General features: G+C 44.4%; 1 protein-coding gene across 1 annotated transcript in view; it reads left to right on the top strand.

Moving 5' to 3' along the window:
* The window catches only part of LHFPL1 (LHFPL tetraspan subfamily member 1), an 84024-nt gene extending 64484 nt beyond the window's left edge, over positions 1-19540 (top strand). The window contains exon 5 of the mRNA XM_007060157.4: positions 18922-19540. Coding sequence (XP_007060219.2) covers positions 18922-19103 — 182 coding nt within the window. The 3' untranslated portion in view covers positions 19104-19540. The remainder of the gene's footprint in view (positions 1-18921) is intronic.
* Positions 19541-24469: the final 4929 nt, after the last annotated feature.

A 24469-nucleotide genomic window follows, 5' to 3' on the forward strand; every position in this document is an offset into this window, starting at 1 on the left:
ACTCCATCTATGTACAGAGACCAGTGCACATCTATTGAGTAAGAAGGTCCCTTTTTTGCAGTCTATTTTCTGAGCATGGCCTTGCTTTAAGGACAAGACCCAAGACCCAAGACCCATGAACAGGAAATAGGGCATGATACACATGATCTCTTATTAAAAGTGACATGAATGTATCATTAACGTTAAGAAATACACAGGAAAGTCATAAGTTAAGGTTGTCTCAACACTGTTATGCTTGTCATATTGCACATATAGACTCACAGCAAGCACAAGAAGTAGTGATTTGGTTGATTGCTTTTCCTTTTAAATCTCTGCCTAATTGGATACATATATGCTGGGGCAAGAGAATTCTCAGATGCCCAAACACGCTGAATTGTCAAGACACTTCTCCTTTGGGATTCTGACCATAGATTCATGTAGCTACTGTACTCCAAATTGCATTTGGAGTCTGGCACACTCTGTGCCTTTCTTGCCTTTTCACAATCAACCTCTTCTCCCATCGCTTCTTGTGCTATCACAAGGCTTTTCAAGTCAGCAACTGGTAACTCAGTTACATCCTGAATTTGTGTTGCAGGCAGCTGTCCAGAAAGGACAGCTGGTTATAGAAGTATATTTATTTCTAATGTTGGTTTTAATCTTTAAGTTGTCTGTACAGAGAGGACAAATACTAGTGGGATGGATTGGCTGCCTTGAGTTGTAAGAACACGTGCAATACTTTTTATTCTGAGTTTACCCAGCTCCAGCAGAGTTACTGGGCCCAGCCATTTCATAACTGCACGATGGTCCTGTGATGCCTGTTGGCTGGTGCAAAGGTAACAGAATGTTGGGAATCATTAGGAAAGGGCTAGATAATAAGATGGAAAATATCGTACTGCCTCTGTATAAATCCATGGTACGCCCCCAACTTGAACACTGCATGCAGATGTTGTCACCACGTCTCAAAAAAGATATGTTGGAATTGGACAAGTTTCAGAAAAGGGCAAAAAAAAAAAAGATTAGTGGTATGGAACAGCTTCTGTATGAGGAAAGATTAATAAGACTGGGACTTTTCAGCTTGGGAAAGAGACGACTAAGGGGGGATATGATGGAGGGCTATACAATCATGACTGGTGTGGAGAAAGTAAATAAGGAAGTGTTGTTTACTCTGTCTCATAACACAAGAACTAGGGGTCACCAAATGAAATTAATAGGCAGCAGGTTTGAAACAAACAAAAGGAAGTGTTTCTTCACACAATGTACAAGCAACCTGTGGAACTGCTTGCCAGAGGATGTTGTGAAGGCCAAGACTATAATAGCGTTCAAAAAAAGAACTAGTAAGTTCATAGAGGATAGGTCCATCAGTGGCTGTTAGCCAGGTGTCCCTAGCCTCTGTTTGCCAGAAGCTGGGAAAGGGCGACAGGGGATGGATCACTTGATGATTACCCGTTCTGTTCATTCCCTCTGGGGCACCTGGCATTGGCCACCATTGGAAGACAGGATACTGGGTTAGATGGACCTTTGGTCTGACCCCATATGGCTGTTCTTATGTTCTTATAAGGTCCCCCTGGGAACATCATGGTGCAGGGAGCCCCTGTGCTAAGGTAGGGAGCAGGCTCTATAGCAGTTGTGGGTTCAGGGTGTGACCGGGTGCCTGGAATGGGCCTCACTGAGAATGCCACACTCAAGGCAGACTGCACTGAATAGGGCAGACAGTCCCCCAAACTGGTGGTTTATTCTATAATTAGATTAATCAAGCCAGTAACAAAGAAGCTTCTGCAGCACCACACTGGTTAACCAGAAGCCAGACACAGTCCCCTGTAGGCACTCCACCCCTTGGCTCCTATCCTGACAACCAAGTCTAACATAGTGAGGGGTTATTGAAAACTGATTTCACCATATGTGAGGTTCTTTCTAATCCCAAAGGATCAGACACCTATCTTCAGGTCAGTATGAATCTCAGATCTTACCCAAATATCACACTGTTGGTCAATCCTTAGTAAACTAACTAGAGGTTTAATAATAGAAGAAAAGAAGAGAGTTATAAATGGCTAATAGATCATATACGTGCAAGTGATTGCAAAGTCCTTGTATCAGGTTTGTAGCAGTGGTGGAATAAACTGCTGGTTTGCAAAAGTCTCTCTGGAATCACCCAAACAGATTGGGGGGTCATCAGTCCTTGTTCAAAGCTGCCTTGTTAGAAATCCAGTCCAGAGAAATGAAGACACAATGGAGATGTCTCAGGTGCTGTTTTATATCCTCTGCCATATACATGAAAATTTACTGTCCCAAACAAAGCCCACATGTGCATGGACAGATACTGACCCAAGATGGAGTCCAGGGTCACATGAGTATGGAAAAAGAAAAGGAGTACTTGTGGCACCTTAGAGACTAACCAATTTATTTGAGCATAAGCTTTCATGAGCTACAGCTCACTTCATCGAATGCATCGTGTATGCATCCGATGAAGTGAGCTAAAGCTTATGCTCAAATAATTGGTTAGTCTCTAAGGTGCCACAAGTACTCCTTTTCTTTTTGCGAATACAGACTAACACGGCTGTTACTCTGAAACCTATGAGTATAGAAAGTTACTGGGAGAAGATGGCATCTCAGGTCACATGTCCTTACATGCTTTGCTGACTCACTGGGGTGGCAGTTGGTCCCTGGCTGTGTGAGGCATCCTCAGGAGGAGCTATCTGGGTGGGGCATCTTCAGTGGCCCATTGTTAGAGCTGAGTGACCTTAATGGCCCATCAACACATAGTTGTGTTGCCTGATGTAAATCTATCTGAGATGTGACTCATGTACAAACACATTTGAGATAGAAATGTAGCCAATATTCATAACTTCAGATACAAAGATGATACATGCCTATAAACCAGATTATCATAGGTAGTAAATCATAACTTTTCCATTGATACCTTACATGGTATATACTTTGTACAGGAGTTGTTGCAATTGTATAACAGTGGTAATATCAATATAAATGGTCATATTCAATCATGCAGCATCATGCAGGGGCATTCTGTGCTGGGATGGGAGAGGAGTGGGGTGAAGCAGCGGTGAGCTGGCAGGGAAGGAGGCAAATAGTAGTGAGAGTTGCGGCCAGGGTGGAGCTGCATCTCATTGATTCTGCACCCACCTTCTGCAGTGGCCCACACTGCCCATTGCGAGGGGTACAAGTTCTGGCAGGCCTGAGGGCTGCCCTGGTCTGCACCAGGGACTGCACCAGTCCCTACAGCATCTAAATAGTGGTGGTGCAGTCTGCCTCCCCTCTGTGCCTGCATCAGTGTAGGGATGAATCTGCTAGTTCTAGCCACTGGACTAAGGTAGTTCCAGGAGTTGTCTCCCTATTGTGACAGGGTCGGGCCGGATGGCTACAGAAGCGTAGTAGAAGGCAGATATATTAGCCCCAGGTTAAGTAGGTCCCTTTTCCCTGGGTAAGGTAACAGGGAAGGTTTTAGAACAACCAGGAACCTTCTGGAGACAATTAAGACAGGCAGGCTGATTAGAACACCTGCAGCCAATCAAGAAGCTGCTGGAATCAATTAAGGGAGGCTAATCAAAGCACCTGGGTTTAAAAAGGAGCTCACTTCAGTTTGTGGTGCGCATGTAAGGAACTGGGAGCAAGAGGTGCTAGGAGCTGAGAGTAGAACGTATACTGTTGGAGGACTGAGGTGTACAAGCATTATCAGACACCAGGAGGAAGGTCCTATTGTGAGGATAAAGAAGGTGTTGGGAGGAGGCCATGGGGATGTAGCCCAGGGAGTTGTAGCTGTCGCACAGCTGTTCCAGGAGGCACTCTAGAACCCAGAGTAGGGGGTGGGCCCGGGTTCCCCCCAAACCTCCCAACTCCTGGGCAGACACAGGAGGAGTTGACCTGGCCTGTGGGTTCACGAAAATGGCCAAACTGAGGGCTGCCGTGAAGCTCCAAGGCGAGCAAATCCGCCAATAAGTGCAAGACCCACCAAGGTAGAGGAGGAACTTTGTCACACTATCGATAACCTCAGACAGACAAGTGGCATCATTCATTTGGAATCTCTCTACAGAGGCTGGGTGATGACACTGGGGAAAAACCTCAAGTGTATTATTATAAAGTAAAAGGAGTGAACAGATTTTAGGAATAAGCTTTGTCAGGGAGGACTCAGAATGATGCACAGAGGTTTAGACCTGAGGATGGTCTTGCAATGTGGAATGCTTGCATTGCTCACACTTGTGCATTGCCTCTTGGACCATATCAGTCTTCAAGGCTGTCTCCAGGCCAGGGCCGTCCTTAGGCATATGCGGCTGCGTCCCGAAAATTTGGGGCAACCCTGGGTTTTAGTGTCCACCCTGCCGCCTCTTCCAATCCCTGTTCTGACCCTTCCTGCGGGCTCCCACACCTGGCTGCTGCAGCCTGGTGACTTTTACTCCGGAGGGGATCTAGTAACTTAAAAGTGAAAAAGCCTTCCTGCCTGCCAGACCTATTAGCACAACACCCCTTTCCTGCCAGATAGCTGGACAAATGAGTTTCTCTTTCTTTACTTCTAACTATTTGATGAACTAGTTTTAAGAGAACCCTCTAGCAAAATCAGTACAATGAATATTGTTATGAACACACTAAACCTCTATGACTGATTAATTTAAAACAATGTCTTTGTTTCAGTGAGTTAAATATGTAGTAATCTGGAATGATTACTTTATGTAGGCTTAAGAGTACATTGAAAACATAAAATCAGCTTAGAAATACTGATTAAGAAAATGTAAAACAGAGAAGAGCTGCATCATGTATTCCATAATATTTAATGTTGTATTCAGCAGGACAGCTGACTTGCCCTTACTACAAAGTTTTTGCAAATAAATCTCTGACAAACTTCAGGGTATATCAAAAAGCCTGTGAGTGACGTTTTTTATTCCCAAATTTAGTGCTTTTGATTAGGTCCCTTCTGCATGTCTAGTCTTCACCTTCTGGCATGCAGTGGAAAACGTGCTCCATTTTCTTTAGAGAGAAATTGCAGAAGAGTGGTTTTTTTCAAATGTCATTTGCTTCATTTGGGTTCCGTGATTTGGCTGGAACGGGGTGATCAGGGAGGGGGAGGGAGGAGAGGAGGGAGACAGTGGAGAGAGGGCGGGGCCTGGGCAGAGTGGGGGTGGAGTATGGGCGGGGCCAAAGGTGGGCTAGGGGGCTAGCCTCCCCAAGCAGTGGCTTCACCCACTGCCCATGACCCCAGGTAAGAGCGGGTTGGCTCCCGCACACCCAGCGCGCGCTGCAGTCTCCTTAGGCACGGGCCGTCTTCACAGAGCTGAATGCGTTGGTGCCGCACATTCTGCATGAGGGAGGAGGTACGGGGGTTTCTGGGGGAGCTGAGACACTCTGCCGCCATGAGGCAGGTGGGGCGGCTCGGTATCCTTTGCTGCCTCCCCCCTCCCCCCGGGCTGCAAGCCCGGGCTGCCGTCAGGCACAGGGGCACCAGTTTAATAATACTGCGTAGGGCCCCATAAATCCTAAGGATGGCCCTGCTCCAGGCTCCTTTCCCAACGTTAACAACAAGTACATTCATAGAGAAATCCGGACTAAAGCTGTGGCCCTGAGTGAGGGGCCTGTCGTATACTTCATATCTGAAAGAGGTTCCCAACCATTTTCCTTCGGAGGCCCCCCAACATGTTGTAAAAACTCCACAGCCCACCTGTGCCACAATAACTGATTTTCTACATATACAAGCCAGGGCTGGTGTTAGGGGGTAGCAAGCAGGGCAATTGCCTGGGGCCCCATGCCAGAGGGGCCCCCACAAAGCTACATTGCTTAGGCTTCAGCTTCAGCCCTGTGTGGTGGGGTTCAGGGACCTGGGCTTCAGCTTTCTGTCCTGGGCCCCCGTGAGGCTAATGCTGGCCCTGCTTGGAGCCCCCACCGAAACCTTCTCGAGGCCCTCTTGAGGGTCCCCAGACCTCTGGTTGAGAACCACTGGAATATGGGACATCTCTCATGTATGCATCCCCAGTTGCTGTGGGTACTCAATGCTTTACCAACACACACTTCCTCACTTCCGAAGGAACAAGGAGCATGTTACTCTACACCTAACCGTACTCTAAATAAACTCTAGATGTCAGTATAGCCAAATCATTTAATCAGCTGCTCCAGACCTTCCTGTCTCTTAATCTTGCAGCATTTTTACACTCGTCCTGCTTTCTTCCCTCTCTTTCCTTGCAGCTGGTTTCTACTTTGGACTTTTATTGTCAAAGGAAGGGCAAATGGCTCTGAAGATGAAAAAAGACAGCTGTGTGAAAACCAGCTCTGGTAATGGTTAGATGAAGGGTGATAAAACTACATACTCTATACTACTACTATCCACCATTGCTGCTACCAGGAGAGCAAAGTAATTATGAATTTTCTTAGTGCAGACAGAGTCTGATGAGAGTTCCAGGTTCTCATTGCTCTTTCCTGGCACCCTAGCTTTTTAAGGGGCTACCAGGCTGCTTTACTCAGACTATATCAAGCTTGAAAGCCTAGTAAAATCCTGAAAAAATGTCCCCTTCATGAATGTGCTCCTGGATCGTCGGTCTGTTTCACTGTAGTTTAGTAACTCCAGTAGTTGCCACTTCACAATTTATACCATCTACCTTCTGCTGGCACGTGTGTCTTAAGAGAATAAATAGATGGAGGGTCTGTTGGTACATTCAGAGTTCCTTCAAAGGGAACAGGTCTGTTTACATCTGGCTGAGATCAATTGTTCCCTGATGGAATATGGAATGTCCTGTGCACACACAAGCTGTTCCCCCATTGTTTTAGTGGCAATTCATGGATATTTTATTAGTACTTCGAGAGCTGTTTGCTTCGCTAGAAGGGTAAGTAAAACTGAAGTGTGGTACAGTGCAGCATGTGTAATTTCAAACAAAGATATGTTAAAAACATTACTCCTAAAAGTGAATTCCTTGGAGCAACAGGATCTCTGGCCTTCAAATTTGGCAACATGAAGCACTGGGCTCCAATGATCCACTGTGCACTGTGTGAGACCTCCCACTGTGAATTGATCAGCCTTGCTGCTGAGTAGACCATCTCTGCTTGTGATCAGTCCCAGAGTGGTGAACAAGAAGCACTTTACTTGTGAAAGGATCCAGAGGTGATTTGCCTGCCTTAGTAGGAAGGCACTAGAGAGACTCTCTCTTTGTGACAAGCAAGCAGGAGATGGGGAAGGAGCTGCCTCGATAAGCATCGTATTTTGGATGGAGGTGTTGATCTCGTTTGGTGAGCGAGTCAGGAGGTATTTATTCTGGGTTCCACTTAGTCCTAATCGGCCTCTGAGTGTTCCTGACCGTCAGTTCTCATCTATCCAACAAGGCTGTGGATATTCAAAGGGCTCTTGAAACCCTTTCCCACAGGATCAAAGACTACAGAGTAATTTATTTTGCTGTCTCTAGGAAATGGAGAATAGGAGAAGCCAGAACTATCGGGTTTTCTTCTGCCTGTGGATTGTCTCTTTCACACACGAACCTTGCTGAATGCAGACATCTACAATAGAACCTAAGAGTTATGGACACCTCGGGAATGGAGGTTGTCCGTAACTCTGAAATGTTTGTAACTTTGAATGAAATACGGTTCCGGCTCCAGCAGTTCATGCTCTGGGCCAGGTTCCAGACGCAGCGAGGCAGTTTTTTTGCAGGCAGCTTCTTTCCCAGGCAGGGCAAACTTGTCCCCTGCCTGGCTGCAGTGGGTGGGGGTGAAAACAGCGAGTCCCCCTCCTGGTGGGGAGTGGTGGTGTGGGGAGGGGAAGTGGCGGTGAAAACAGCACCCATGGTGAAAACAGCACCAAGGAAAGCAGCATAGACCCCAGTGCTGCTCCTGCCTTGCGATCTCAGTCTCTTCAACTCCTAGCTGTAAGTGTACCCCGCGCATGAGGGTTGGGACGGGGTAGCGATGGGAACAGGCAGCCCAGATCTGCCTCCCTTGAAGATGCAATACAGGCACAGTACAGTATTTGCTTTTTTAAAATTTTTGTTTCTGGTGCTGCCTGATTGGATACTTCCAGTTTCACATGGTGTCCAGTTGACCGGTCAGTCCGTAACGCTGGTGTTCGTATCTTTGAGGTTCTGCTGTATGTCTAATCAAATTAAAGTGCCAAATCTAACAAATTGATATTGATTGTGCCTTGTTTTCTTGCAGTGTGTCTGCTGGTTAGTAGAGCTGATTAGAAAATGAGTTTTTTCTTCACATAATTTTTTGACATTTTAGCAAAAAATTGAAAACCAAATAAATTCAAATGGAAACTGACTTTTTTAAAATTTGGAAATCCTGCTATGGTGCATGAGAATTGTAGTTTGGATTCCTCATACCCTCATTCTTCTCTGTAGACTGGCCTCCTTGGCCAGACTATATTTACCATGGTGCACCATGGTACCATGCTCTTGCTGAGTCACCCTGGTGCATCATGGGTAGTGTAGTCCAGCCCGGTAACCCAGAAGGCACTGCATCAACATTTTCAAAGCAACATTTTCAGTTTTTGGAGGAAAGTTTTTGGCTTTTGGATGTTCATTTTTTCCATGAAAAGTTGAAATTTTCAGTGGAAAGCAGACACTTTACATGAAAAGTTTCACCCAATTTTCTGTCAAAAACAGTTTTGATGGAAATTTTTCAAGTAGTCCTACTAGTTAGTTTGTCCAATGTAATTCTAGCTATTCTCCTGTTTTATAGCAGCATGTTGTTCTTACTGGTTTTATAGCACCTTCCATGAGCCTCAAAGCATATTATACAATTACAGAGCATTTAATTAATGGAATGATTTTGCCCACCCAACAAAACAATCCCATCTGGAGTGGAAGTGAGACAGGTAGGATGATTTACATTAAGGCAGTGCTGTAGATTTCAGTAATGAGATGGATAATTAATGTCCTTTAACAGCATTTGTAGACTACAAGATATGAAAATAAAGGGATCACGTTTCATGCTTCAGGGTGTCAGATGACTGAGTGTAGATTGAATCCCAAAGAAGTACCATCTGCCCATTTTCCATATACACACATACACCATTCACTTGATGCATCTTTCATCTTCCTCTGAAGTGTTACGTATTATGATTGCTGAAGACAGGATACTTGAAATGATTTACTTGAAAAATGGCCTTTTGTTCAAAAATAAACAATATTGGAGTTCTTCTCTTTTTCCTGTCGCTCTCCCTTTTTCAACAGCAAAATGGAAATGGAAAAAAATAAAGGAGGGTGGGGGAAGGTGAATATTGAGCCAAATCCCCAACTATTCAGATCTTTTTGAAAACTTCAAACCTTTCTAAAACTTCCCCTTTCATCTTTTTATCCAGCTCTCCCACTGACTTACACTCCATTCTCTGGGGAGAGGAGGGATGGAGACTTCCCTGTTAGGCACATTCCAAGCACTTGGCTAGACAGAGACAATCACTGTATGCCGGTCTCCCCTGCCCTCACCCATTGATTGCCATTCTGCTGTGCTTTCTGGCAGTCGCTCCTCTCAAGGCCATTGGCTTTTCATTTTAGAATTACTAGTACTTGAGTGCTGTCTGGGGAGAGCTTCCTTAACCCTACCATCACTGAGCTTGGCTGCATTGAAAAATATGTTTAAACTTCAGCACACACTGAGGCACGTATTCAGCAGTCACTTTTCTGAACAGATGGGACCTTCAGCTTCCGTTGAGCCCCGCTGCTACTGCTAATGCAAGACGTATTTGTGTGTCGTGTCATGAAATCAGAACTCTCAGCTCCGAAGGGAGCTGCCTTGAGACGAGCTGAATCACCTGAATGCCAAACCCAGCTGCACGGCATTATGGAAATGCTTTAGAATAAGGTCTGGCTTGGGAACAGGCTCACACTGACGTAGGTCTGGTAAGAAGGAAGCTTTTCCCAGCAGACGGAGTGACTGTGCAGTTCTAAGAAACAAGGCTTCTCCTCCCAGATGTAACTCTTTCAAAGGACATAGATTAATTTGGCTCAACATAGAGCGTGTCTACACTGGCACTTTACAGCGCTGCAACTTTCTTGCTCAGGGGTGTGAAAAAAACACCCGCCTGAGTGCAGCAAGTTTCAGCCCTGTAAAGCGCCCTTGGCAGACCGTGCACCAGCGCTGGGAGCCATGCCCCTCGTGGAGGTGGTTTTTTTTTAGAGCGCTGCTGTGGCAGCCAGTGTAGACAAGCCCGTTAGCACACATAAAATGCCTTGCATCGCGTGTAAATTACTACTCTGTTAGGCTCTGGTGGCTTCTGCAATAGAAGACAGGGTTAGAGGGCACCCAAACTATTTAAAGGGTACTCAATTGCTGAACACTACAATGGGTGACTCTGGCCCAATTACTCCTAGGTGAATGCTTTACTAAAAAATTAAAAATTCTGCACACAATAGTTTAAAATTCTGCAAAATTTTGCATATTTTATTTGTCAAAACAACACAGTGTAATTATACCAGTTTCAATTATTTTGGTAATTTATTTCAAAATACCTGTCAGTAAGTAAGTCTGTAATAATACAGACAAAAAAAAAAGATCCAGGAAATGTTTTTTTTGTGACAAATAAATTCTTTAGTAGGCTATTAATAAAGAACGTTGAGGAATTAATTTAAACTATAATACAGAAACATATTTCCTGCACCCCTCAGAAGCAGTGCAAAGGCTTGGGGGAGTCAGAGGTAACGGAGGAGCTGAGGTAGAGGGAAGGGGTCTGGGAGTGAACCTAGAGCAGTAGTTCCCAAACTGGGGTTCGTGAAATGTTACAGGGGGTTCTTGGGAAAAAATTCCCTAATGGTAGACAGAGCTGTCCCTAGGGACTCTGGGCAGTGCGGGGCCTGCAGCCTGGAGCCCCTGGACCTCCAAGAGCTAAGCAGATCAAAGCAAGGATATCTATCACACTGAGGAGATTTAAACTTCAAGACTCCTTATAACAAATGGAAAGGGAGGTAGATATTTGGGGGGAGGGATAGCTCGGTGGTTTGAGAAGTGGCCTGCTTAAACCCAGGGTTGTGAGTTCAATCCTTGAGGGGGCCATTTAGGGATCTGGGGCAAAAAAATAATTGGGGATTGTGCCTGCTTTGAGCAGGGGGTTGGACAAAATGCTCTCCTGAGGTCCCTTCCAACTCTGATAGTCTATGAGTCTATATTTGTTGCTATTTTAAAAATTAAATAGGCAGCTAGTATTGTTTTTAAAATTATGATGAAGAACAAGTTTAAGCTTTGTTGTAATGTGCACTGTTTGCCTGGACTGCTCAAGACCTGAATGCTTGTTTTGGAGGAACTTTGAGTTGGCTTCTTAAATACCTTCATGCTGTTGCACATCTGATACTCCTTGATGAAATATAGGAGCCTGGTCTTATAACAGGCTTATTCAAAGTGATATAAGCTACGAAAGTGAGATCTTGGAAGAGTGTTGCCATTTTCATAATGTAATAAAAATACTGTAATGATAAATATTAATAATAAATAGTGTGTAATAAGTGTATTTATAGAAACAAATTTTATATTTCCAAGATCACTGGTTTTATAATTTATATTCAGGTAAAGGAGAAAATCCCTGGAAATATTCATTTTTAGGAGGGGTTTCGCGAGACTTGACATTTTCGTGAAAGGGGTTCACAGGTTGTTAAAGTTTGGGAACCACTGACCTAGAGGGTTATTGGGTGTGAGTAGAAGTCTGGAACAGTTTTTTTGGGAGGTGTGGGAGGGTTTGTTAGGGAGTTGGGGCACCTCCCTCATATGACCCTGACTGACCCCTAGCCTCTCCCATTCAGTTCTCCCATCCCTGTGTGTCCCTGCACCTCCTACCCCCTGTCCCCATGTGGCCCTGCAGCCCCCTACTCTCCATCCCCATGTGGTCCTAAAGCCCCCTCCCATTCAGTCCCTGGCTCAATGCTGTCACCCCACTAGCTCTTGAGCTCCCACCCCAGTCTATCCCCCCACTAGTGCTTCTGAACATCAGTCTGTAACCCCTCAGTAGACCTCTGTTTCCCCCCGCTCTGTCTTCCACCCATATCCTGTGCCTCCTAACCTGGCTCCATGGGCAGGGTGCTGTGATGAACGCAGCCAGTTGCCGACTGTTACTGCTGATCAGCTGCTGCTGTCTGTTCTAGCGCCACAGCAGCCTCTGGTGGGTGAAAGGCACTTCTCCAGCAGAATGCATTTTCTGCACAGAAAGAAAAAATTCTGCACCGGACATGAATTTTGCACATGTGCAGTGGCACAGAATTTCCCCAGGAGTACCCAATATTAGGAAAACATTATTGCACAGCACACAGCAACTGCTGTGCCAAAGCTAGGGTTGTATTAGAGCTTTTCAGAGATTGCGTGGTTCACCAACCACCAGATCCAGAGCCATGTTTTTGGGGTGCCCATCCACTCGTTGATTAGATACCTGAAATCAAAAAACATTCCAACTGCAGCTAGATGCATGGTCCTGCAAGAAGACTACAGCAGGGGTGAGAACTGAATCCAACTCTTCTGAGGCCCAGTCCAGTGCTTTACCCAGAGGCCATACTTCCTCTGCCCACTGTCTCTGTCCCACCTCTCACCTTTAAAATATTTGCATTTAAGGCTTCTTTTTTTTAAAAAATGGAAAACTATCTAAAATCTTAAGTCCTTAACAGAGTGTGTGTGTGTAGCCCTAACATTACAATTATTGTAAATATATTGTAACACAAAATATTTCAAAATGCATTCCTACTTTATCTACCTGCCAAGACTTGTGTTTTGTACTTCACCTGCAGGCCTGCTGATGTCACTAATGCAGCACCTAAAACCATTTAAGGAAATCACATAGGTGACCTGTTTAGGACCCTGATCCAAAGCTCATTGAGATCAATGGAAAGTGGCCGATTCACTTTAACAGGCTTTGGATAAGGTCTTAGGCGCTTATGATTTTATCACATGCTGTGGGAAATGCACAGAACCCAGAGTGCCTGAATTCAGGTCCCAACATGTAAATAAACTTATAAAATTGACTTTAAAATATTTTAATTGTGATGTTTTAGATACAGCTGGTCAAAAATAGGAATTCTCAGAATTTCTTATGGGAGATGTCTGGGGCATGTGACAGCGGAACTAAACTTCCATGAGGCTCGGTGGCAGCTCAGATGGACGTGTTAATGTTGAACTGACTGGAAATGAAGTGTTTCAATTCAGTTCAACCCACTAAAATGTTTCAATTTGGGTCCCCCAGATCAGAAACAAATATTTCATGATGATTTTCCTAATGGGATTTTTTTTGGCAAAACAGAAATTTTTCCGGAAACTCCATTTTCAAAAAAAAAAAAAAAAAATGTTGATGGAAGATTTCCAAACACTCTAGTTTTAAACCTATACATCCATCTATCCCTATACCACACCCATCACTATGGTAGTTGAATGACTAATGAATCTTAGTAACAATCTAGGGTCTCAGACTTGTTTTTGGAACAGCATTTTATTCATTTTTTTGTTACGAAAGTAATTTACCTTTAAGTCTTGGGTCCCCATGGGTCCCCATCCCAAGACATATATGGGTTCTTTGCACATGCTCACTCTATCTGTCAGATGCCAGCAAAATGTTTTGCACAAGATGGTTTCTAGCCCACTTGGAAGGGAGGTTGCAGTTGGATACACCAAGATATTGACTGTCAAGTACCAGGGGCACTTCAAGTGGTTGGGGCTTGGTCTGAGGGCAAAGTTTGATGGTTTTACCTGGGCTTTGTTTTAATCCCAATTCAATCCCGTGGGAACACGAATATACTACTCGCTGGGCAGAGCAGGGTAGAAGGGATAGAAAAAACACTTCTGTGGTTTGCGCTTTCACTCCTTGATTCTGTCTGGTGCTTAGATACCATGGTGATAAGGGCTTTTATGAAAAACAGAGATGAGAGAGAGATTAAAATGCCACTCAGTGGCTTAGTTCGCTTAATGTTAACAATGCAATTTAATGAACTGCTGAATCTAAGGAAATATAGCCACATTCCAAACCAATGAAATTTGCAACTTGGAATAAAAGCAAAGTCTCTGATTGAAATGTCAGGCCCATCTCTGAGTGATGATTTAATAACTTTTATGAGTGATCCTGTCACAGCAAATCTCAACACTTGAATGGAGTGACTCAGTGAGAGCCTATTAACAATGATACATACCAAAGAGGAACAAGGTGAGCTTTTTACCCCTTCCCGACTTAGCTTAAAAGCTTATTTGCTGTGGGAACATTTTCTCTTTCTCTTACAACTCCTTTCCCTCCCCCTGACTCTCGTAGGATAAAATAGTTCCGGGACTAATTGACCTGTGCAATGTGCATCAAGGAAACAGGGCCTAGGGTAAACAGAAGGTGAGGTACACCAGGTCCGATCCCCTGTGCTTCTGTCATGAGTTGTGAGTGGGCGTACAACTGGAGAAGGGCTTACATGTCTGGGTCACATGCTGTGAAGGTCTGGCAGAAAGAGGTGGAAAATCTTTTATCCCACATGCCTCCCGCATGCCATCACAGTGTTACAATGGTGCCCATGGTATATAGGTTAAAGCTGCTTCCAGCAGGTTTTATACACTCACGTCCCCCACTCTTCACAACACAGAAGCAAATCTCTGGGTGGAGGTGGGTTATGCAGCGCTTGCCTATCTCGAGTGGAGGCACAGGGCTGTGTAGTTGTGAGCGAGGTTACTAAGTGGTTCTGTTCCCAGGCACACTCTCGCACACAGCAATGGAGCAGGAGCACATCAGTGAGGTAAAGACTTGATTAGATGTAAGTGCACTGTAGCTCCTTAAAGTGTGTGTTCTTTGGGGGAAGCGGGCTGGGAATCTGCTGCCTTTACGTATGTGTGCACAATTGCATATCACGTGTGAGTGCCACCTCAGTGCCAATGTCCATGTGACATCAGGACTGACATTCAGTCTTGTGTCCTCATCTAATGGGTGGAGCTTGACTACAGGTGGGCAAATAACTCATAACCCATAATTTATGTGATGTGTTATTCCTCTGTGATCTGTTCAGGGGCACATGCAAGCTGTTTTGATTGGTAGGGCCCATGGCGTGATTTGGATCCCTGACTGGATGAATGTAGCTCTTTGAAACAGGTTGCCAGTGTGAATACTTGGGATTATGAATTTGAAACGTTTAAAATTCACCATCTCCATAAACATCGCTGCCAAAAAAATCACTCGCTGGAGTGTTCCTGATAAGCAGGGACTCAGCCAAAGGGGAATTCATTTCAGAATGCAAAAGAATATGTGTGGACATTTGTCATGTTTGTCCAGAGCTAATCAAGGGAGTGTCACTGAGCTTTATTTCACCACCTGTTGAAGCCCCGACTGGGGAAACCTGCATGGCTAGTCACATCAGCAGCTCTCCTCTGTGCTGCACGCCCTTGCTGTGCTTGCTCAGCTCAGCGTGTCTGGATCATCAGACGGCAGTCAAAACAGAAGCACATTCAGCAGACTTTTACTCATCCTCTTATGAGCCCAGACCACTTCCACAGCTAAGCTTTGCTTAGCTTAGCTTTGGCTCGATTCTCAGATCCATACTCTACAGAGCTGCATTGTTTTGGTGCATCTTTTTTCCCCACTGTGCCCTTTATGCTAAAAGGGATGGCTGGACCCATAGATCAGATTCAGAAAGGGACATTGAAACAACTAATCTTGTGCTTGCTGTAGTGTATTTATGCAAGGATAGATGCTTCAGTCATTCTGGGGAGCAATCCTTCCTGCAGGTCTTGAACAAACTGGGTAAACAATGCAGATAAATGAATAAATGAAATAAACCCCAGTCCAACAGAATAATGGGGCTAGACATAGTCCTGAGTTACACAAAGAATATTCAAATAGCAGCACAGTTTGCTTGAACCAGCCTGTGCTAAACAATTAAATCAAAAAAGCTGACCATTGGCATAACAGTGCAGAGAACATCAAACTACACGTTACTCGCGTTGTTCAGAGGCTAGCTCTAAGGACAGTAAAAATGTGCAAGGTATTTATAGATCTGCTTTTGCCAATAACATAATCCAGCCAAGAAGGATGACATCTATTGAATGCTTGCTGTTTTCTAGCAGAGAAGCCAGCACTTTCTTTAATCAGTGGAAATTATCCATAGAATCCCATGAAGATCTGCACATCTGTCCCTTGAACCATGGGGATGCACATTGGCTCTTTTTTATCACCGTGTTTGCATTATAATACCTTGTAGTGGATTTTTAATTTTTTTTTGGCTAGGCAGTGCAGGATGTCTGACAGCAGAGGGCCTGAATTGGTCGCACAATAATAATAATAATACTACCTAGCTTACAAGCAGAAGACAACAGTTTCGGAGAGATATTACTTTTAATTCTCACATTTGCCATCTTTACTGACTGGATGCTTACTGAGCAGGAGAGGGGCAGCTGGCGGGGTAGGAGGGTATCCTTTAGCAGATGACCTTAAATCAGAGATTGGCATAAACCCTGACTCTGAACTCCCCCGCACTTTGAAGGATTTGAAATGTGGTGCAAGATGTGAATTGTGCGGTGGAGTCCCTCATTTTCAGCCTGATCTGTTCAATGCTCACTCAGGGCTCTGCGTATTGTACTGCAGTGTACATGACTGAAAAAGAGGTTCCTTGGAGTGAGTGTTGCCCACTGAGCAACACGGCATCATTTCAAAGGATTTAACTTCAGCCAGCATGTACAACTAAGGCCAATTTGTGCGATTTGTTGACTCTATAATTTGCAAAATCTTTCTTGCTAAAGTATAATTGTGACCTGCTGTAGATGTTCCTTCGACATGAACTACATTCCCTCCCGCTAACATGACATTGGTGCCAGCACTGCAGTGTGGACATGAGTTACTCGCAGCATGCAAAAGACCTAATGTGGAGGGCTAGTGTGAATTAATATGCCATGCGTTAGTTACTGTTGCTTTCAGTGGACTGCTCCAGTAACTACTGAAATTACGACAAGGTATTACTGCATAAAGCACAAAACCACCACTGCCATCATGGAATCAGTTCCCTCCATTCTTGGAGCATGTATTGTCTCTCCCCTCCCCCCAGGTTTCTGATTGTCTAGCCAACCTCAGGACTCATGGATACTGATTGGTCGGTGAAGGGAACTCAAGGCCAGATGAATATTGCTATCTAATTTGGAATTAAGGCAGGGACCTGGAGGTTTATAGTATCACAGGCAATGTTATAACATGTTATAATATCACATATGTTATAAATGAACATGGGCTATACCATAACTGGTAATAAACTATATTTTGGGGGTAGCCCGATGAGTACAATTGTCTTCACCCCACCGGGTCCCTTTGCATTAGCGTACATTGGCCTACAGTGAGCTATCATAGGAAAAAAGAGCTGCAGGAGCTCACCTATCCCTCATCCCTCTGCATCAAGGCCAATCTTGCCATATACATGCTTGTCTTGAAGGCTTTCTAATGGCGAGGCCATAACTCCCTCAACAGGAAAATTAGTCCCCTGACCATCATTTTATGCAACTTAACTTTGCCTCACAGTTGCTGGTGCTCTAATTTTCTGTTAGAGCCTGGATGAAATTTCTGCTGGGGGTTTGCTGTTAGGGCTGCTCTTGTGTTGTACAAAAGCAGTGACTCCAGGTGTGGAAACTTTATCACAGGTCTTTAGAGCAGTCTGTCTGCTTAGTGGAACTTGGATTCAGAGCACCACAGCTGGGCGATTTATTTCCTCTTCTTAGATCTTGTTCTGCTTTCAGGGCAAAATTCTATGTAGCAGATCTTGACTTGGCGACTCCTTTCTATCCACTCATGCAGAAACCAAAGGGAGTTCCATACATAAAGCAATATATACCAATCTGCCATGAGCGTCTGAGAAGAGAAGCTTCCCTCTAGGCCTCCACTGACTGCGTTAATGACCTGGATTTTTCTCCTGGCTGCTGTGTAACTTTTGCCTGAAGCATGTCTCACCCATCAAAGTGACCAGATGCCCCGGTGTGATTTTTGCCCTCGGTGTCTCACAGGCTCAAGGCAACCAGATGCCATGGTTTCCATTGGAAAAACGGTGCCGGCTCTGTCACTGATTTGATTTAAGTATAAAATAGTAAAGTTTTAACAAAGCAAACAAACAAAAAGAAAAGATGTATTGAAAAAAATGGGACCAGATTCACCATGGCATTACCCCAGCTTTACGCTGGTGTAAATCTACTGCTCTCTGCTTAGATTGTAAACTCTTTGGGGCAGGGACTGTTTCTTTGTTACATGTGTGTACAGTTGCTAGCACAGTGGGCTCTAGATGCTACTCAATACAAATGAATAACAACACTAACTTTAGGACTAAGTGTAGGACTGGACTAACACAGTGGGGAATCAGGCTCTATATACTTGAAATTAACCCTGATTTGTCTTATCATGGAAAGGACGAAAGAAGGACAATAAACAAGTAGATTATGTATTATTATTTATTTGTATTAGGGGGCACCTAAGGGCCTCAATCATGTGCAAACAAATTACAGAAAGATGGTACCAGCTCCCAGAAGCTTACACTCTAATATAAGACAAGAGACAGGTGCTGGATACATACAGAGGGACGGGGAACACAAGGAAACAATGAGGTGATATGGGTTGGCATGGTAGGTAGTGGTCTGACCACACCATTGCCGAGTTTTTTGTTTTGTTTTCTGAGGAGAGTTTTAAGGCGAGATTTGGAGGGGAACGCTGCCGTGGCTTTGTGGATGTTTACAGGGAGCTCATGTATGAGAGGCTGCATGGGAGAGAGCACAAAGGGATTTGTTTGAAAATCTAATGAGTGGGAAGTGAAAGTTGGCAGGAGTCCACAGCTCCATAGTGTCTGAGAGACAATGGGTAGGCTGGGGTTAGGTCACAAAGGGCCTTGGATGTAAAGACGATTTCAGTAAAAGTGTATCCATGTACCCCATGTGCCAGGCTACATCACTGTCTTTTCCCCCACTAGCCTGGGGAGGTGCAGAGATATACTAGGCTGTTTCATGACTGACGCTGCACGACAGCATGTACTGGGCTCCTGATTTCCCCTCTTCTTTCTCCCTCTGCAGGAACCTGCAGACTTGGCTGGGCATATTACTGCATGGGAGGTGGGGCGGCTGCAGCCATGCTGATCTGTACCTGGCTCTCATGCTTCGCTGGAAAACATCCCAGACCTGTCATGTTAGTGAAGAGCATCATGCAGAGTGCAAATCCGTATGGAGTGGAGCTCGAGTGCTGCCTTAAACAATGAGCTTTCCCGGATACTCTCCTAAAAAAGAAGGAGGAGTGCTGGCCACATGGTCCAAACTTCTCTGACTGATACACATGAACCCCCACTTTTCTGTCGACAGCAGGGGCCAAAGACTGCTCCCAACTACTGTTGCGTATCTGGGCTAACAACATTCAGGTGGGGGTCACTCTAGATTTACACTGGTGTAACTGAGAGTACAACTTGGCTACAATGATCATAGAAACAATTACAGTCTCCTTGTGGACCAGGCGCTAAGAACAAGAGGCCAATTTCCTCTGCATCGTGAATCCCTTGAAATCAGGGGATGAATTTGGTCCAAGGAAAATAAGAATTCATTTCATGCATTCTCTGAATATAAGATACATCTCCATTAATAATAATACATAACTCTTATCTAGCATTTTTCCTCAGTAGATCTCAAAGCGTTTTACCGATGAGGGCAGTATCATTATCCTCATTTTACAGATGGGGAAACAGAGAGGTGAATTGAGTTGCCCAAGGCCACACAGTAGGTTAGTAGCAGAGCAGGAAATAGAACCCAGATCTTCTGTGTCAGTCCAGTGCGCTATCTACTTGACCACACTGCCACATTCAGTAGTGGGCTTCAGGCTGCTTTGCTTTGCTCAGCTTGCTGGTTATGCCAGGTTATGGTTGCTTTACAATTGCTGGAGCAGTGCAGTACTGGTACAGAAACAGGAAACGGAGCCCCATGTGTAGTGTTTATCTAAAATGTCTCCGGCTGGAACAAGGCTGAAGCAAGGAGAGGGAGGTGCTGCAGCTGTGTTCCTTGCATCCAACCTTAAATATAGGAGCTTCTCCCTTCCCAAACCTAGCGACGATATAGAGTTTGTCCATCTAACATATGTGTCCCTAGATGGAGTTAAGATAAAGCTGGCAGTGAGTGGTATATATAGATTGTTCTGTAGCAATATGGAGTTCTGAGTTGACCAAGTTCCTCTCCATGGCTATTGAAGGGCCTCAGAAATGTGAAGATTGTCTCCAGAGTACGGTCATTTTAGGATCACTGAGCACTTCATCAGTGCCATATGCTGCAAAGTCCAATGAAGGGCACGCTCTGGGCTTATAAATGTGTGTATTCCTTTAACCCTGCAGGAGAACAAGCTGGAGAAAAAGCTTGTGTGTTTGCATTTATATTCTTGTTGCAATGTCTTGTAAATAAAGGTTTGTGACCATTTTCACCCGTGGGAGTGAAACCCACATCGATTGCTGTATATTACACCCAGCATTATGGAAATTTATTATCATCTAGTCATGTAGCTATTTTGACTCTCCAGAGCTATCTGATCTTGTGCATTCATGAAGTGACATAACTGGCATCCTTTTGGAGAGAAATGTGAGGTTACTAATGAGTACTCTTAATTTCTGCCAGAATCATGTAATATGAGGAAGATGTTCTAATGCCTTTCATGGCAGAATCGCCCGGGGTTACTGCAGTGCCCTCTGGTGGACTACAGGACTGTCTGCAGACTGTTGAATATTACCCCTCAACTGTTTGTTAATAAATACAGGGCAACTGATGCAGAATTCATGAACATGTCGGGATGGAAACAACTGACAAGTGTGAGATAAGCTAGACAAAACCTGAGGGTCCTTGTACAGTCTTTGCAAATTTGCATAAGCAGCACCTTCTTATTTAACTGAGCCTGCAATCTACTTTTTTATAGTTTAGTTTTACATAGAAGAAAACAGAAATTTGTATGTAGCTTTTAAAAAAAGTCATATGTTACAGTGGAAATTGAAAAGCTTCAATACCTTATGGAGCAGGAAAACTAACCCTTATAAACCTTCCAGTGCTGGCCATTGAAATTATTAGAAAGACACATGCACAAACCCGCTGGAGTTGAGAGAGGAGCAACAGCAATCAATTTATGAGGACCAACGAACGATTAAACTCACTAGAGCAAGTGTGTATAGTTTGGCGAAACATTAGCTGACCGGTGTGTGTATGCGGGGGAGATGGTGGGGAATAGAATAACCACCTGCACATTTTTGAAGGGTATGAATGCTAGGAAGGAAGATGAATTATATAAGGTGGTAATCAGGGCATAGAACTAGGAGTAACAGGCTCAAATTAAGAAAGCTTCCAGGCAGTGGAAAGATCTCCCAAGGATAGGAGTGGAAGCTCCATCACTTAGGACATTTAGAGCAAGACTGGTCAAAGCACTCGTAAATGTCCTGTATGGAATAATCCTGCATAGGCACTAAAGTGGACTAGCTGTGACAAACCTTTCCCATCATTAATTTGATGAGAAATCTCATCCTTTAAAATGGCTTGCTTTATTTTTCACATGTATATTTTAGATGGAGGCTGGACTCTTAATCCACATTTTGGGCTCCGCCTTCCTCCCAGATCTAGGAAATCCCAAAATATTGGGAGGGCGGACTAGCCCCTTAAAGAGATCAGGTGTGTTGTTCATACAGGTGGATATTTGTCTGCTCTTTTCTTTTTTTAATCTGTATAGATTTGTTTCATGTGGCAAACTCTTCAATTTGTTCTTCCTGATCTAAGTTTTAAAAGAGACTCTTACAAACAACGTGGCCTCTTGTAGCTGCCTATTCGTGAGCCTCAGTTGAAGGTCCTTTGCTCCATGCCCGGCAGCTAAGACAGGTTCTGTAGAGGCAGGGCGAAGTCTACGTTCGTGCCTTGGTGGAGTGGCTTTACCGTCATTGCTGTCCACAAGTCACCCTGGAGGCTTCTCTTTTGCAGTGAGAACGAACCCTCCTTGCCCAATCAGTTCTTTCGTAATTTTGATCCTTGATCCCTGCATCTCTCTATACTCAAGTGTAACACTAATGACCCCAGCCGCACACTGTTTCAGATGGAATCTGAGCAATGCCATATAGTCTACAGTGTGAGTATCACCTCTTGGTTTGTGTTTTTTCCCCTTGCCTCTCTCATTACTTCTTTTACGGCTGCTGTACTCTGAACTGATGGTTTCAGTGATTTTTGCCTCCTACTCCCTTCCCCTGGTTATCATGGTGCCTTGAGATATGTCAATCTCTTTCCATTCTTGCACTGCAGATCATCAAGCTAAGAGATCAAATGTAAAAAATGCTTTTGGGCATTAAAATAAATGGATTAATTTTGGATAGCGCTGAAATGCTGCAAACGGTTTGTTCCTTATGCTTAGTTTCTTGAGCCTAGGGGTTTGAATCTGAACTCGCCTCAGAGTCGTTACTGCTCACAATGAGCAGACTAGTTTAACAACAATGCAGTGATGCTATTAATTAAACACACTGGGCCAGATTCTTAGCTGTGTTGTGGACCCTTTGTGCTGCTTTGAGCGGAAAAGTAGCTTGTTCTGGCCAGCTAAGACTTTCCCAAGCATGGGAGAGCTCTCAGCTCAGAGGCTACCTATGCCAGATCTGCACTCCCACTCTCAGGCCCGGGGGCATGTTGGAGCTGGGGTTTGGTCAGAGAGTGCAGTGCTTTGCCTATGTCAGGTGACGGATATTATCCGAGGAACCATTGAGAGTTGGCATAATTTAGAGCAGCCTCAAGGCTCTTCTAACCTATGCTGGGGCCCAGAACAGTGCAGCTCTGCCTTGAGAATCAGGGAACCCCCTCCCCTGCCCCAGCTCTGCTGCACCGAGCAGAAAATAGGCACAGCGGAGAATCTGGCTCACCGTACATTTAAGGTTCTTTCTTGAATAAATATGGATGATGATAGTGATTTAGAAAAAACCTTGGGGTCTTTGCTGTTGTGCTCTCTAGGCTCTTCTGCCTCAGGGTCCTCTGGGTCTATCTATCTTAGGCATGTCTAAGGTGGTGGTCTCTATAGCACCGTATCTAAGCACCGGTGATGAGAAGGGCTGTGAAGCTGCAGTTTGAACATCACCATGATATTTTTCCTACTTTCATTTCCTATTACAGTCTGCATCATGAGACCGAAGCAACAAGACAGGAGAAATTTACAGGGCACTTTCTTTGAGAATTTGCTATTCACACTGGCTTGTTTTTAATCTCTGTACCTGGCTTTGCCTGCTTCACTCATGACAGGGCTATAACTTTAGAGACACTGGCGGTGGTGAAAAGTGTCCCACTCTGGCTGAGCTGTGAAGATAGCCAAGGAAATGTCTTCCACTCAGACATTTGCTTCTCCCTGACCCTTTCTGAAATGCGTAAATGGACTACACTTACTAACTTCTCACCCCAGGATATGACCCTTGTTCCCTTGTGTCTTATGGAGAATACAGCACTCATTACTGAAATGAAAAGCCCTCTGTACTGCTTTGCAAGAAGAACCTAGGCTTTCTTGCTGTAGTGTGATGATGGTATAACATCAGATTTATCGCCACTTCAGTGTTTCCATTAGGGACGAGCTGACTTGTCTCACTCCCTTTAGAGAATCACTGAGGGAGAAAAGACAAAAAAATCCAGACCTGCTTTGTCTGCTTGTTATTATTAGTAAGTACTATTTTTAATCACATCCCCCATTTTTTAATTTTTAAACCAACACATGAATCAGACTTAAGGGAAAAACAAACAAACCAAAAAAAAAGGGGACTTTGCCTTGAGTATTACATAAGTGAATTAGTGGAACAATGATCATAGTGATGCTGATTCCCAACAGACATAAGGTCATAAAGAAGATTGATGATGCAGGCAGACTGTTACATGAGCAGAAGTGAAAATATTCGATGCTAGTTTGGACTAGGATCCTTAAGGTGTTTGCCAGATTCTCCTCTAGCACTTCCCAACTAGTTTTAATATTTAAATTAACCCTTTGTGAACCTTGACAATATTGAGTTTGCAGTGGCAAGTCCTGTTTTGTGGTAGGAAGCAGTCATAAAACTGGCTCAGAGTAAGACCACCATAGTAGGGTGGTATTTTCAAAATTGCTCAGCATTGACTTAAATCTGCTCCCACTGATGGCAATGGGAGTTTTATCACTGGAGTTGTTATGCCAGATTCTCGTTTACACTAAGGCCCATACACTAAGGTATATCTACACTGAAATAGTATGTGGGTTCATAACTCAGGTTAGCTAACCCACCTCAGCTAACTTGGGTTAAGTATCAATGAAGACAAGATAACTCAACTTCTAACTTGGATCTTACACCAAAGCCCAGGCTTTCCTTGAGCTTGAGCTGCTAACCCGAATGGAAAGCTGAGTGGCTGTGTCTTCACTGCTACTTTAACCTGAGTTAGTTAATGTGCTAACCTGAGTTATGCACACCCCTTTTTTGTGGTATAGACATAATCTTACACAACCCTGGCAGTGGAAAGGGTGCTTAGGGGGGGTACGTCTACACTGCAGCTGGGAGCAAGACTTCCAGTCTGAGTAGACAGATTCACAGTAGCGGGGCTCGAGCGAGCACACTAAAAATAGCAGCGTGGATCA

This window comes from Chelonia mydas, chromosome 9 (assembly GCF_015237465.2).
Source record: "Chelonia mydas isolate rCheMyd1 chromosome 9, rCheMyd1.pri.v2, whole genome shotgun sequence".
Lineage (NCBI taxonomy): Eukaryota > Metazoa > Chordata > Testudines > Cheloniidae > Chelonia > Chelonia mydas.